Consider the following 15,922-nt stretch of genomic DNA (forward strand, 5'->3'; position numbering starts at 1 on the left):
ATAACACCATTGCATACACATAACAAATGTTTTTTTTTATACACGAACTTGAAACTACAAACAAAACACATCAAAACACACAAATACAGAGAAGAAGAAGAATAACAAAAAAAAAAAAAAAAATTACTTGAAGGTTCTACAACACATTCTGAAACAATGACTTCAACTACAGTGAGAAAGATACGAGGTACAAAGAGACTTGAGAGCTCTTTTTTCTTCAGGGTTTAGGATCTCCTGATTTTGTCCAACTTACAATCGATTCGTCTCCAGCTTCTGTTTTACAACACACAAAGGTTTTAGTTAATACAGTAGAAAACAAACAAACCGTGTGAAAAAAAATCACTACATTGATTGATATGTGAAAGTACCTTTCCCAGGAACGATAATGACAGGAGCGGATTTGCAATTGTGGAAACAATACTCGCTTACACTCCCTTGTAGCACACTGCATAGAATCCCAAAGCAGAATCAAGACAAAGATCACACAACTAGTGTTTTCTTCTCAAATATATATAATTTATCTAACCTTCTTACTAAGCTCCGGCCTCGGGTACCCATGATTACAGCCGCAGGCTTCAATCTCTCTGCTTCCTTGCAGATTACTTTACCTGCTTCCCCTTCAACAACACGAGCCACACTCTTCACCTACAACATTACAAACCATCACTATCAAGCCAAGCCTAAATTGATTAGATTTGTTTCTCAGACCCTAACTTAGCAATCAAGGAACAGTTTCTTCTCATACCATGGCAACTTGAAAGGCCTCAACAGCGAGTTTCTCCATGAGGGCTTGGCTCGTCTCGTACACAACATCGTTCTTAACACCTACGTAAAAGTAAGAATTAAAGAAAAAAAATTCAACATTTCAGATCTACTATTCACATTTGAGACAACAAAAGATGGGGAGAACGAACTCGAGACGGCGTGGACGAGGTGAATGGTGTCGGCGAGGCGGCAGAAATGAACGAGAGCCCAATCAAAAGCGTGTTTGCTGTTGGGACCATGATCAACGGCTATGATTACATCTCTCCCTCTCCTCCTCTCTCCGTCCTCCCTCTCTAGCTCCGGCTCCGGCACGACCGGGATCAGCGACGGCAACACCACTTCCCTAATACTGAACTCTTCGTCTTCCATCAAAGGCTCCATCTTTCCCGATAGATGGGTTGGGGGAGTTTAATTGGTTTTTGAGATTTAAAGAAGAGAGTTGCGTGTTGCGATTCTCACATGTTTGATTTTGATTTTTTTTTGTTGCTTTTTTGACGCGTCGTGGTGAGTCCCCACCCCCACAGTTTATTCTGTCGGCGGCGTTCCAGAAGAAGAACTAATCATAATAATTAGACCATTTTTTTTTTTTGTCGAAGACCATTTTAATTATTACCCCTCCGTTTTCGTTTTTAAATGTAAGTAGTTTTACCAAAACGAGTTTGTTTCACGATATAAGTAATTTACATATTTCAATGCTTTTTTTTATTTATTGAATATTGTGTTACCAATGAAATAATGTTAGGTTTTTAATAATTGGTTGAATTAATTGGTCAAATGATATATTTTTTTAAATAATAATTTTTTAAATATTCGTGTTTTTAAGCAAAACTATCTACAATTAGAAACAGAAAGTAGTTTAAAAAAAAATTAATTTAGCTACGAGTTTATCTGTTTCTTGTACTGTGTGTAATTCGTACTAATAATTTGAATTGACAATACAGTGTACAAAGTCATGTGTATCCATCCATCCATCCACGTAATGAAAAAATCTCAAAACCTATACAATCAAAGTAATAACCCGAACCGTAAACAAATTTACCTTGACCTTTGACTATTCTTTATTTTTGGTCAATTGTGTAGTGTTGCACGTTGGATATTTGGATATCTTATTATATAAAATTTGGTTCTTCAAATTGCTAATTAATATGATTGCGACATAGATCAATTAATTTATTAAGATTGTGATATGTGTCAAAAATATGTTACAATTCTCTTTTATTAAAGTTTTTAAAAAATAGAAAATAAAATTATTATTACATTTTTTAGGACACTAGAAAAGGAAAATTATTAAAATTATTATTACATTTTTTAGGACACTAGAAAAAGAAAATTATTACAAAATATATTTTATTATTCTTTTTAGGAGTTAAGAAAAGGAAAACTACTATTACATAGCTTTTTACAATTATATTTGTATGGTTCTTTTTATAATCTTTTAAAAATATTTGATAGTAAATTTAATTTTTGAAAATTCTATAAACAAAGAATAATTGTAAAAGCTATTTGAAAGTATTTTTTTTTTCTCTTTAAAATCTTATTATATAAAGTTTGGTTCTTCAGAGTTGCTAATTAATATGATTGCGACATAGGTCAATTAATTTATTAAGAATGTGACATGTGTCAAAAATATGTTACAATTTTCTTTTATTAAAATTTTAAAAAATTAGAAAAATAAAATTATTATTACATTTTTTGGGACACTAGAAAGGAAAATTATTACAAAATTAGTTTATTATTCTTTTTAGCAGTTAAGAAAAGGAAAACTACTATTACATAGCTTTTTACAATTATATTTTTATGGTTTTTTTATAATCTTTAAAAAATATTTGATAGTAAATTTAATTTTTGAAAATTCTATAAACAAAGAATAATTGTAAAAGCTATTTGAAAGTATTTTTTTTCTTTTTAAAATATTTTGTATATTTTTCATTTTAAAGATACTAAAGAAAGATATTATAAGAGAAAATATTATTTTTTTTAAAAAAAAATTAAATAAAAACGAATTATAAAATCCTACAAGTACAAGAAATTATTTAATAAAAATCAAATTGAAAAACTAACTATAAAATAAGTGATGTTCCTTTTTTAAAACCTAAAAAAATAAAAATTTAAAAGTACTCTTATTATTTTCATATAAATAACTAACTTTCCTTTTTAACATATAAATATATGCTACAAAAATATAAACCAAAATAAATATTATTTTCACATATATATTTAGGTTTAAGCTTCTTCATATTATTTTCACAAAAATAGTATTGACAATAAAAATATTATCTGAGTATTTTCTTTTAATTTCTTTAAGCAATTCAATTTTTTTATCATCCTTATTACATCTTATGATGCTAACACTAAGTTTTTTTTAATTACGATGTTTTTATCGTACATAAATATGTGTAAATATGAGGAATATATGTTTGTATGTATAAGACACAATATATAATTAACTAAACATAATTTTTTATTGAAAATATATTAGTTGTATAAAACTTTTAAGAAACAAAAACGGATTATAGTTGGAATTTTCCTTTTTAAAAAATTTAAAGTAACTTATTTCTTATAAATAACTAACTTTTCTTTTTAATAGATAATTTTGTGTTAAAAAATTATAAACCAAAAATAACTTCAAATATTTCACCCGATATGATTGTGAAATTTGTACCAAAAAAAACTTTGTGTATGTATTAATAAAAATCTATTATTATGTGAAAATAAATTTTTTTCCTTAAATCCTAAATAAAAGAAATATGAAAAATAACTTTTTGCTCTCTTAATCTTAACCAAATAAGATTTTTTTTCCTTTTAAATCATGACCAAATAGAATTGTGAAAGTAATTTTTACTTTTAAAATTTAATGATAAATATGATACTGAAAATATTTAATTAAAAATATTAGTGATGTTGAGAAAACGAATTTTGAAAATAATATGATACTGAAAATATTTAATGAAAATTATAGTGATATTGAGAAAACGAATTTTGAAAATAGCAACTTTTAAAAATAGTTAATATTTGCTGGAAATAATTATTTAATAGTATTTTTATTTTCCAAATCCTAAAAAAATAATTATAAAATATTATGTAATTTTAATTTTCTTTTCTAACACCCTAAAACTGTAATAAAATATTTGATAGTTCTTTTCATTAAAAAAGAAAATCCTAAGCAAAAGCGATTTGTATCATATTTTTTAATTTCTAACCAAAAGAGAATTGTAAGAAGTTATTTGATAGTATAGAAAATTTGATTATGAATATGATACTAAATATTATTTAATTTAAAATAAATTGTAAAAATAGTATTGATATGAACTGTAAAAATCATAGTTTAAAATTATTTAATAGTAACTAGAAATAATGATCTGATTGCAATAAGATTATTCTGAAATTCTAAACAGAAAATAATTGTTAAAGTTTATATGATAATACTTTTTCTTTTCTATAATCCTAAACAAAAATATAAAAAAGTATTTGATGGTTTTCTTTTTTTAATTGTAAATAAAAACGAGATTTATAAAATATGTTTTTTCCTTTTTTAAAAAATCCTAACAAAAGTAAACATACATATTTAATAGTATTTTTTTAAAAAAAAAAATTTGATGACAAGTATGATGCTAAAGCTATTAAATTAAAAAAATCTAAACTTAGGATGTCGACGTGATTGGTATTTATGTGTTTGGTTATACGAAAATCAAACACATGTTTGATATATATATTTTCATGTTTGCTCATAAAAAATTGATTATTATTATTGTCAACCGTACATATGTTTAGTCAAAAACAAATCAAGATTCATCATTATCTTATTACATTTTTCATTTTTACTATGTAGTAGTTTATAATTTATTTTAATTAAAATGTTATTATGAAAATATATTATTAATAAAAAATGAATCAAGAAAATTATTTAACATCAGATAAGTTTAATAAAACATTAAATTAGTACATAAGAAAGTGTATAATGTTGTCATTGCTTTTTGGTCTTATTTAACTTCTAAATTCCTTTTTATTTCATCATAATTATTATTTCGGGTTAGAACCGGTTTAAATTTTTACGTTTGGATGTTTTTTCTAGCTCTAACAAATACTAACTGAAACTTGTGTGTAAAAACGAGTTCTTAACTATAAAATAAATTTCACATAGCATATGTAAAAACAGTTTTAAAACAATAATAAAATGATTTTTTACTAATTTTTATTAAATTAAAATATCAAGTAAAGTTTGTTGCAACGTACGGGCCCAAATCTATTATATATATAATGAGGAGGTATTTGGTTAGTTCAAGCGACAGTAGTAACAAGCTCATAGGCCTTTTATGGCTTGTCAGTTTCTGTAGCTCGCTGATGAACCCTTTCGTGTATATGGGCCTTAACTTTTGATTTTAGCCCATTTACATTTTCGGTTTTATATACATGCCCTTCATGGAAACCATGGATTATGGCGGGGTCAAATATGAGTACGCGTTATAGATCTCTTTTTCATTGCTAATACTAATGCGGGAAGCATGCAAGCCGCCAACCTAACACGTAAAGTTTATCCAAAGCAAGTATGAAGTATATTATCAAGTTACTTTGGTATGTCTTTTATAAGGAAGACAAATTAATAATAAAATCTAATTTGCTATACACAAAGAGTTAAAATCATTTTACCAACAAAACAAAAAAAAAACTATAATGAAGGAAGCAAAGAATGCGTACGGTTGACCAAACTAATCGTAATAGGAAACCGTGGACTCATTGTTTATGGTCTTCTAAACCAAATGTGAAGCAAGCAGCTAGTGTCGTTTTAGCAGCTATGCATAAATGAAAACGTTCTGCCATGCTATTCTTTTGTTTCTTTTTTTTTTTTGGTCATACGTAAAATATTGATGCATCATGTATATATATTGTCAGCTGTATATTGTATAGATTCGTATTAAAAAAAAGTTCGTCTAGTGTGTGTATAGACTTTGTTTCTTAAAGTTTTAACTTTGAATCTGATAAATAAAAATCTTTACAATCTTTCAACTTCGATCATAAGAAATCGGCCGCTGGGCAACTCCAATCACATCATCCAACTTTTAGTCAACCCATTGATATATATATAAGATCTCTTTATGTATAAACGAAACTTTTTTATATCCTAGTTCTCACACTCTTGCTTATAGGCTATAGCCAATTGATTTATCAATTTCTATTTATTTTTTTACTTGGCCTCTGCACAATCACCAAGACGTGATACCTCACATGCGCTATGGCCGAGATGGGTCTTTATAAAACAAAGTCTAAACATTACATTGATACTTATTATCAAATCACAATCATCAATATTTTCATTCTCTCTTTAATCACATCTTCCTCCATGGCTTCTTCTTCATCTCCAGTTGATTTTTCAACTGCAATTCTAATAAGGGTTGATCAATCAGGCAAAGGAGATTTCAATAAGATTAAAGAAGCAATTGACTCTATCCCTCCCAATCTAAACAACTCTCAACTTTATTTCATTTGGGTCAAGCCTGGAGTTTACCGGTACAAAAACATTTTTCTGTATATATAATTAATTAAACACGCTATATGATTACATAGATAGATATATATATACTATATAGAGATAATCAGAAAAAGACGGATAACATATATTAATATTGAAAGTATACCATTTTGTTTAGGTATATATATTCAAAAAAAATACAATTAGGCTTTATGGAAAAATTTGGTTTATAATTAAGATTATATACCATGATTAGTTTTTAAAGTTAAGTATTTAGACTGATTATATTTTAAAACATAGATATGCTTAGTTTGATATAAAATTGAGACTAGTTTCATTCTTTGTTTGTATATGTTGTGTGGTAGAATCATCTTTTTATCAGTTAGGTATTTATATCAAATTATGTTTTCTTTTCATCGAAATGTATCCACTATATATCAAATGCGTTGTATTCTGATTATATAACATGTTTTAAATCTAAAACTTATCCATTTTAGATGGAAAAAAACACAGCTAGCAATGTATTACTAGCCGTCGACCTTCTATTTTTCTTTGTGAATTTGTGTTTTCTAGAACAGATTTGACTATTTTATTAATGACTAGTTAGTTCTATAAGCATAATCAGATTCCGTGACAAACTAAATCTATAATGTTTAATATTATGAAACAGAGAAAAAGTGGTGATTCCTGCGGATAAACCCTACATAACATTGAGTGGAACAAAAGCTTCCAACACAGTTCTCATATGGAGCGATGGTGAAGACATTTTGGAGTCACCCACTCTCACAGTCTTCGCATCCGACTTCATATGCCGATTTCTCACTATTCAGGTAAAATCCTCATCACATATATTATATATGCACATTTTACTTATCTTTTATGTATGTATTTACTATTTAGTGTTCACGATTAATACAAAGTCTTCCTAAAACGATTATACACAAAAAAAAAAAAAACTTAGTGTAAAACGCAAATAAATATTTGGAAACTACAAAAGACCTATCTTGACGTGCATTTTGTTTTGTTGAATGTAGAATAAGTTCGGAACAGCGGGACAGGCGGTTGCGTTGCGAGTGGCAGCGGATAATGCAGCGTTCTACGGCTGCGTGATAACGTCGTACCAAGACACTCTTCTCGACGACAATGGAAACCATTACTTCAAGAATTGCTATATTGAAGGAGCCACTGATTTCATTTGTGGAAGCGCATCGTCTCTCTACGAAGTAAGTACTATGACTATTTACATTATTACTTTCATTTATACACTTCAAATTATATCTATATCAACATATTTAATAAACTTTTTCTATACTTAAATCTTTTCGATCCGTTACTTTGTTTGATATCTACATAACCTAGCTGTTAACATGTAAGATTTATATATAGAAAGAGAAGAGTTCAAGTTTTGTATTTTTCAGCATATGTATACTACTGTATAAGCTTAAAATAAATCAAGAAATGTAGAATATTAAAATAGCAGAAATATGTTAGCTGAATAGAGTAGTAGATTTCAAGTTTAATTTGATTTTTGATGAAATACTTATTTGCAGAAGTGTCATTTACACTCGTTGTCGCCGAATAATGGGTCGATAACGGCGCAAATGAGATCGTCGGCGACGGAGAAATCAGGGTTTTCATTCTTGGGATGCAAGTTAACCGGTACGGGCTCCACGTATTTGGGAAGACCATGGGGAGCTTATTCTAGAGTTGTCTTTGCATATTCCTTCTTCTCTGATGTGGTTGCACCTCAAGGATGGAACGAATGGGGAGACTCGAGTAAAAACAAGTAAAAATCATTTGAAACCTTTTACATTTTTTTTTTGTTGCTGGTGATGATAATATTTAGACTAACTATCGTATACTAATTAATGGTGCAGTACTGTATATTATGGTGAATACAAATGTTACGGTCCCGGAGCAGATAGGAGAGAAAGGGTAAAATGGTCGAAACAATTATCTGACGAGGAAGCCACCATCTTCATGAGCAAAGATTTTATCGGCGGCAAAGACTGGCTTCGACCTGCGCCTTCTCACTTCAAGGCTGCTCTCAAATCAAACCCGAAAGAATTAATTGATTAATACTCTCTTTCTTTTCTTTTTTGGTCAAACAAATGATTAATACTCTTCTTTGTATATATATCCTTTATACATATCGACTGTAATTAACTATGTGTGATAGTGTGTACAATATTTAAGACGGGTGATACAACAATACTCTCTGTAAATGAACTTCTACAACCACCCAATGATTATCACCCTTTAGTATGGTATATACTATATAGTAAACCCCAGGAGATTCATAAATTAAGAAATTGATAAAAACAAATGAAACTTTTTGGGCAGATACCAAGAAATACAAAACCAAGAGAGATATTAGAAAGTTTTTCTCTCGAGGGTCTCTCCCTCCCGCTCTTCTCTAACCCTAGCGCCGCTATCAGATCTTGATTCCGCTCCGGTGCTCGGGGGCTCCGGCCTTCGTTCGGCGCTCACGTTAGCCCCGACGCTGGAGGCTCCTCTCCTCGATTTCTTTTGCTTCTCCGCTGCTTTCGTCCTTCCTATCGCCTTGCTTGTTTCTCTGTGTTTGAAGCTTTCTTGGAGGCACCTTCGCTCGAGAGAAGCTCTGTGTCTGGTGTGAGTCCTTTAGTCATGGATCTACGGCGCGATGGGTTCTGGCGGCGCTGTCGGAGAAGTCGGCGTTTAGGGTTTTGGAGGCGGTCCCTTGAGCCGCTTCTAGAGTTTGGCTGCGCGTGGAGGCGTGAGTCGGGCCTCTGTTCAAATTTGATCTCCGGTTTCCTAGATCTGAGGTCTTTCGGTCTGTAATGTTGCGGCGAAGGCTGCAGTTCGATTGTCCTTTCCTTGGTGTCCTGGTAAGGGTGAGCTCTGTTTGTCTTCGCCATTGGGGTATCGGAGCTCTCTCTAGCTCGGTTGCAAGCTTAACCGAAGGCGGTGGTTTGTACCTCTTCTTAAGGTGGTGGCTCGTGGTAGGTCCAGAGGCGTGGTGTTGGTCGTCTATGGTCACTCCGAGACGTCGCTGCGACCTCCCTCCCTTTCGGCTTGTTCTCTTCCCGGCTTGTGATTCAGAACCGATCTTTGAAGCTTTGTCGACTGGTTTTTTTGGTCTTTGCTCGTGTGCTTTTTGGTTCGATTGCTCCGTTGTCACCGGTCGCAATCTGTGACATTGTAAGCTTACTGTACTTATGTTTTCTAACACGGCGTTTGGAGATGATGCTCAAGGCTCTGTGTGGTCTGTGGGTCTCCTTGGTATCGTCGGTGGCTCCATCCGGTGTTGCGCACATCCCAGTGCTGTGGCTTCCCCTTGGTTGCTCATGGTAGTATCGGTAGCACTAATGCTTCTTGCAGGCCTTTCGAGCAGTTCAGGTTCTCGTGCAGCGGTCAACTTGTTCCCGACTTCTTGCTTACCGATCTTGGTTTGGAGGTCATTGTGTCTCTAAGCCATTGGCCGGTCAAGGCGCTTTTGAAGATTGTATAGAGGGAGTTGAAGCAATTTTCAATGGTTTGTGTTCTTTTTCCCAACTTCATTTGTGTTTGTGCTTAATGACGGTGACGGTTATAAGATCTCGAAAAGAGCTAGCTACCCCAGAGACGTCACGGAAATTCCCGGTATCCGAGGCAACGAGGTGAACCTCACGTTCCCGTGGTCAACGTCGAAGGGGATAACGGCTTTAGATTCCTAAGGATTTTAAAATCAACTTAGCGGAATATGCATGGTTTAGTGGGCGGGTGAAACTCGATTGTAATACATTGATTTAGGAGCTTTTGTTCTGATCGAACTTGTAACCTGAACTGATTGCCCGGTTTACAGGACGATTTTAGTATAAGTAATTTAAAAAATAATAATAATAATAAAATAAAATGAAACTTTTTGAGAAGATAAACAAAGGAATGAATTTGTTTCGAAATAAAAGTAGAATCATATTTACAAAAGTACTTAGATTAAAGGGGGAACTAACAAAGAACATTTTTCTTGCAACATATAACAGAATAAACTAATCACACCCTTTTGTTTCCTTCATTCTTGTTGCCCAATAGGTAGCTAATAGAGAAATTGATTTAAAAAAAATTCATCACTACAAAACACTCCAAAATGGTTTAAACCCCATCCATCTCCCATTTTTTTCCGTTCTTCTGGATCAATCAATCAGCACGAGAGCCGGCACTACCAGCAGCAGATCTCCTGCCGCTATATTTCTGCCACACATATCAAACGTTTGGTATAAAGTCAGCAACTTCAACCTCAAACTCGTAACTATGAATCTGAAATGACCTTTGTAGTCAAAGTGTGCAGGGATACCATAGACCCTCATAAACAGAACAAAGATCATAATCAAAGGTTGTGGAAAAAGAGAAACCTGTTTGCCGATGCTGAAAGGAATGTACTTGTGCTTAATCATGTGAGAGATTTGGCGTCTCATGGTGAGGACAAAGAGAACGACCCAGTAGCAAAGCAGTATCGGCCAGAAGACGGGAACATCAAAGACCGAGAAGAACGTCATGAGAAAGGCAATGCAGAAGGCCTTAGTCATGGAGTACCAGAACTTGAACTCAGGGAGTCGGCGGATAAAAGGCTTGAACTCATCAGAGCCGCGAGTAGGGAGAGAAGCTCCACCATCAGAGGCGTCGAGCTCGGGGTCAACGAGAGGGGACAAGAAGCCGATGAGGAGGTTGAGGAGGTAGATGCCGAGACCGTAGGAGATGATGTAGAATCCGTGAATGGAGAAAACCCTCAAGCAGTAGATGAGGAAGACGACGAGCGTGCCGATCCACCTGTAGGTTGAGTGAGGCGTCGTCTTGTCGAGATAGTATTTGTAAACCCTCCACGCCTCGTGCGCTCGCTTTTGTACAGGCGTGGCCATGTCGCCGCCGTCCATTGGTGATTTCTTGAAAACCTTAGAGATGGATTCAATAAAGACTCAGGCCAATTAAAATCAATCGAATAACCTAGAAACCCTAAATTTGATTTCTCAAACGTGTTTTTTCTTTTTTTTTTTGCAGAAAGAATCATCTCTTCGCTACATAATCTAACACCGACGAAATAGATTTCAACGAATCACGAAAGTCAGATCTGAATCATTCCCAAAGGAACAACGAGTATTGGAGGAGGGAGAGATTCAAAAGAACTTACGGAAGCTGAATAATAAGAATGAAAGAGAGCTTTCTTTCTCTGCTGATCCGAAAGAGACCTCGACGAAGCAAGCGGATCTGATTCTGAGCTAAGGAACACCAATGCGAAGAAGAAGAATATATCACAAGATATCCTTTTTCTTTTCTTTTGTTTTTAGTTTTGCTTGTGGGTTTTACATAATTACGCATAAGCCACCAATATAATTGTTTGTTTCAGTCTAGCCCCCGAATGTTCTTGGCCGGCTCATGTATTAGATTATTTGGTATCTTAGTCTCGACCTAAAGTTTGCGAAGGTCGAATAATATGCAACAGTTGAGGTCATGCATAATCTCCAATTTCAAGCCAAGTCAAGACTCATAAGTTACAGTGATAGGAGTGGTGCACCAAAGAAACCATTTAGGGAGCAAATATAAAAACCAATTCCGAATTAAGTAGACAAAATATCTCAAAACAGCTTACTAAAGAGTTTCTTGAGATACAAAGGAGTTAACGAAAAGAAACATAAAGGAACTATAAGAGCTCTGATGATTAATGTCTACATCAAAAGAGTTGAGGTTCGAGAACCAAACCATTAACAAAAGTAAATCTGTTTAGGTGTTGGTGGCACGAGTGTAGATCTGCTGGCTAGAGTGAGCAGCAACCATCCTGATCACACCTTTCGCCATCAGCTCCCTAATCGCCCTCCTTGCTAGAGATCCGTTAATCTACATTATTCAATAATATACTTTTGAAGTTGTAGACAAGATCGAGATTGATAACTTAACTAGGATCATACTAATAATTGAGTTACGAGGACATGAATTAGTAAAATTAAAAAAGATATTGTAGTAAGCATACCCTCATACGGTCGGAGAGAATGGAAGGAGTGATGAGCTTGAACTTGGGAGCTTCAGTGAGAAGCTTGTCGTAAGTAGCCTGATCAAACAACACCATGTTGTTCACCTTCTCCTTTTGCTTTCCCTTGCTCCACTTCTGTTTTTATTTAAAGAACACACACAGGAGGAAGACGGCAACAATTAAGCCCAGAAATGATCATGAACACAAAACACAAAGCTACATTACAATATTACATAGATTAAAGTGTCGTAATCTACTTACATTTCATCAAACTCATAATAAACAAAAAAAAAATCATCCAAACAAGATAGATCAATCTACCAGTAAACCTAAATCAAATTCTCCAAAAACTCTACACAGATACAACTGAGAAATGGAGCACTTTTAAAATCAAATGTATAGATTACATTTAAAGATGAAATCATGGAGGAAACGAACCTTCTTCTTCTGTTTTCCACCTCCGGATTTAGCCGGCTTTGACGACGGCGGTGGAACCTTATCCTTCTTCGGCGCCTGAGAGCAAACAGAATTTTCCAAATTAGATTCCCACGCAAAAGGGATACAAAGCGATATCGAGAGAGAGTTACCATGGTGTTATCGACGGAGACGGGTAACGATCGGCGGGTAGGCTAGAGGCGAAAGATAGAGATTGACGGAGAGACGACAGTGAGAAAGGGAAGTGGTTTTGTTGTCCCTTGTACATTAGGGTTTCCGTGTTCTTAGCAGGCTGAGAAAGCCCATTAAAGTTTCAATAATGAGTCCATTAATCTTATATAGCCCAATTAAATTTCTACGCTAAGGGAACACTGGAACAGGTGCAAGCTAACTAGCTAAGGTGATTTTATTCTATATCCTTTGTGTCTTATATGTCACAGTAACTGAATGACCTTTCATGTTTTTTTTTTTTTTTTTTTTGCTAAGAATGCTAATATCATATCAATGATGTTCAGATTTACAATAACTTAATCTAAGAGCTCCTCTACTTTGGCATAAAGAAGGAAAAAAACAAAATAGAGCAATGTTTATGAACCTAATAGATTAGATAATCCAACTTGACAATAGAGAATGAATTTTTTTTTCTATGATATATATCCCTCGCGCAATCACCGTTGGAGCAATAGTGCAGTTGTTGTGATATACATCGTTTCTTTGTTTCCTTGGATGGATTGTCGACTGGACTGTTATTTTTTAAAAAAATAATAGGGCTTTTGCGTCGTTTTACTTTGTTTGCTACTTAGTTTTATTTCTATGATTACTATTTTGTTTTTTTTTCTTCTTTTTGTTTTACGGCTTTGCATCGTTGGAGACATTTCATGCTTACTACTTCGTTTTACTTTTAACTAAATCGTTCATGTTTTTATTGACCTTTGCTTAGTCAAAATGACTTTTGAATGCACTATGTTTGTTACGCATTCGAAAGTCTATGTGTATCCTTAACATAATTATCGTAGAAAAAAAATTTACATTATTTTAAACAAAAACTTTATATGGATCATGGATATCAACAAAGATGAAACTCTTAGCAAAAAATAAAAATAACTAAGAATTTCAGTAGGGCCGTGATGGGCCTCACGCCCAAATATGATTTAAATATATAACATTTTTGATCACATAATTTCCAAACCGACCTTAGCTCAGTTGGTAGAGCGGAAGACTGTAGTTGTTGCTGTAATCTTTAGGTCGCTGGTTCGATTCCGGCAGGTCGGATTTTTTTTTTTTTTTTACCAAGGCAGGTCGGATTTCTTTTTGAAGAATATCAGATTTCCCACATTAAATGAAGAATTTTTCCTTTTATTTCCCACATTAAATGAAGAATAACGGGAACAAATTTTATTTTGCACGAACGGTCGCTTTGTGGATAAATAAACCAAATGAATATGTGGCGTCTCATATTTTTTTGTTTCTTTTTCGAGCTGTTTGTTGTTTTTGGTGTATATCCAGGCAATTACATTGTTTAAAATAAATATAATTGAGTAAGTGACACTGAATCAGCAATTACAATTAGATTAATTCTGTGATCAACTTGAGGGAATTTATAATATGTCCCGTTAGACGTACAAGCCATATTTAAGTTATGAAATTCAGATTTTGGTTCTTTATAGATTTGCCACCAGAAAAAGGGGTACCACTTATATATTGTATTGTTCTTCGTTAAAGATGCAATTTTCTTGTTTGAATAATAACAAGAGTTTCATCAACTAGATTTATGCGTGAGCTCCATAATCTCTAAATCTATGCTCAAATTATAGATACCAAAGGTAATTCATAGATCTTAAAAGGCCCACTTGCAATTTTGGGCAATTCTCTCGAATAAACTTTTTAAATTTTTTGTCACAAAAATAGATCTCAAAAACTAAAATGATCAAAATAACATTTTTTATTTTAAAATTTTAAAATTCTTTTTATTTTTAAAAAATTTGAAATCTTATCCCCAAAACCCCACTTCTCATCTCTAAACCCTAAACACTAAACCTTAAACCCTAAATTCCACCTCTTAGCTCTAAACCCTAAAGGCTAGATTAATTAACCATAAGGGTATAAGTGTATATTTTTTTTTTTGATAAAACATTTAAGTCTATTTTGATCATTTTTATTTTTAAAATCCATATTTGTGACAAAAAACTTTTTAGGTCTATCCTAGAGAATTTCTCTACAATTTTAAGTAAAGAAAAATTATAATTGTGTGTTTAGGTCCAATCATTTCTCTTTATAAAAAGGATAGTTTTATCAAATTTATTGAATCAAATAACTCAAAACGATATCTACAAAGTGACTATAATATTTAAAGTGTTTTTGATATTGGGTGGGATTGTAGCAAAAGAAAAACAACAAGTGTTTTACATTTGTGGCTGAGCTCCCGCTATTTTCTAAGTGGCTCAAACAAAAAATCAAGATAAATCAAAATTATATATGTAAGGATGTTTTAATTCGCTTGAAATAGTTTATTTTATACACATCCAGATAACTAGAACTGGACCAGAAGTACGCAGAAATTTTGAAATTGATTAATATCTACATTTCTAGAAAATATTAAAACATTTTATATCAACTGTGGTCTGTGGACTGAAATACAAAAACCCATACATAAGAACTTGACAGAGAAAACACTAACAGAGTCATTGTAAGTAATAAGGCTCAAAGTCACTTCAAATTAATTAAGATATATACCAGCTGATACATAATGTAAGACGTAAATTTATGGATGTCTGATTGGTATTAAAACAAGTAAACAAAACATATATATACTTCATAATTTGCACTATGCTGATTGAATGAAGCATCGCGTGACACGTTACGTTCATGGACTACTATGAACAATTGAAGATGTCTTTTAGAAAAAGATGTGGGGATTTTACCTTTTCTTCAAAGTGTATCCAATAACAAAAATTAAACTGAAATAAACCACATATATGTGCTTTTTGTTTCGAAAGAGACAAGACATAAAGAAAGTTAAGAAACACATTAACAAAGAGAAGTTGTAGAAGTATAAATGGTTTATTATATATTTTAAAATACGACTTAAAATATTCGTGTATATTTTGTGTTTTTGTCATCTCTCATTAAGCCATCTCTCAATCTCTTAGTGAAGAAGAAATGGTTTATTATATATTTTAAAATACGACTTAAAATATTCGTGTATATTTTGTGTTTTTGTCATTTTTCATTGTGAGGTTCCGTATACTGTATATCAATATACACAGTGATGATAT

The 15,922-nt window shown here is 32.7% G+C and overlaps 4 protein-coding genes and 1 non-coding gene across 5 annotated transcripts; 2 read left to right on the forward strand and 3 right to left on the reverse strand.

The window, feature by feature from the left end:
* Positions 1–14: 14 nt before the first annotated feature.
* On the reverse strand, positions 15–1,281 carry LOC111208787 (universal stress protein PHOS32). Its single transcript, XM_022708242.2, has 5 exons — positions 915–1,281; positions 746–825; positions 527–645; positions 369–445; positions 15–273 (listed from the first exon to the last, which is right to left on the reverse strand). The coding sequence occupies exons 1-5, from the start codon at positions 1,144–1,146 to the stop codon at positions 218–220; spliced, it is 564 nt and encodes a 187-aa protein (XP_022563963.2). The 5' UTR covers positions 1,147–1,281; the 3' UTR covers positions 15–217.
* Positions 1,282–5,740: 4,459 nt separating this feature from the next.
* LOC106413496 (putative pectinesterase 11) lies at positions 5,741–10,127 on the forward strand. The gene is made up of 5 exons (XM_013854262.2): positions 5,741–6,270; positions 6,903–7,062; positions 7,267–7,455; positions 7,783–8,018; positions 8,110–10,127. Exons 1-5 carry the CDS (start codon positions 5,996–5,998, stop codon positions 8,309–8,311), a joined length of 1,062 nt encoding a protein of 353 aa, XP_013709716.2. The 5' UTR covers positions 5,741–5,995; the 3' UTR covers positions 8,312–10,127.
* A 5-nt stretch (positions 10,128–10,132) lies between these two features.
* On the reverse strand, positions 10,133–11,556 carry LOC106415985 (protein RER1B). The gene is made up of 3 exons (XM_048765078.1): positions 11,376–11,556; positions 10,603–11,139; positions 10,133–10,441 (listed from the first exon to the last, which is right to left on the reverse strand). The coding sequence occupies exons 2-3, from the start codon at positions 11,119–11,121 to the stop codon at positions 10,388–10,390; spliced, it is 573 nt and encodes a 190-aa protein (XP_048621035.1). The 5' UTR covers positions 11,122–11,139; positions 11,376–11,556; the 3' UTR covers positions 10,133–10,387.
* Positions 11,557–11,783: 227 nt separating this feature from the next.
* On the reverse strand, positions 11,784–12,951 carry LOC106415986 (40S ribosomal protein S25-4). Its single transcript, XM_013856805.3, has 4 exons — positions 12,800–12,951; positions 12,651–12,725; positions 12,213–12,347; positions 11,784–12,079 (listed from the first exon to the last, which is right to left on the reverse strand). Exons 1-4 carry the CDS (start codon positions 12,800–12,802, stop codon positions 11,966–11,968), a joined length of 327 nt encoding a protein of 108 aa, XP_013712259.1. The 5' UTR covers positions 12,803–12,951; the 3' UTR covers positions 11,784–11,965.
* Positions 12,952–13,835: 884 nt separating this feature from the next.
* On the forward strand, positions 13,836–13,919 carry TRNAY-GUA. The gene is given in 2 exon segments: positions 13,836–13,872; positions 13,884–13,919. It is a non-coding gene; the product is annotated as a tRNA-Tyr (tRNA).
* The last annotated feature ends 2,003 nt before the right edge of the window (positions 13,920–15,922 follow it).

Source organism: Brassica napus, chromosome C8, assembly GCF_020379485.1.
Source record: "Brassica napus cultivar Da-Ae chromosome C8, Da-Ae, whole genome shotgun sequence".
Lineage (NCBI taxonomy): Eukaryota > Viridiplantae > Streptophyta > Magnoliopsida > Brassicales > Brassicaceae > Brassica > Brassica napus.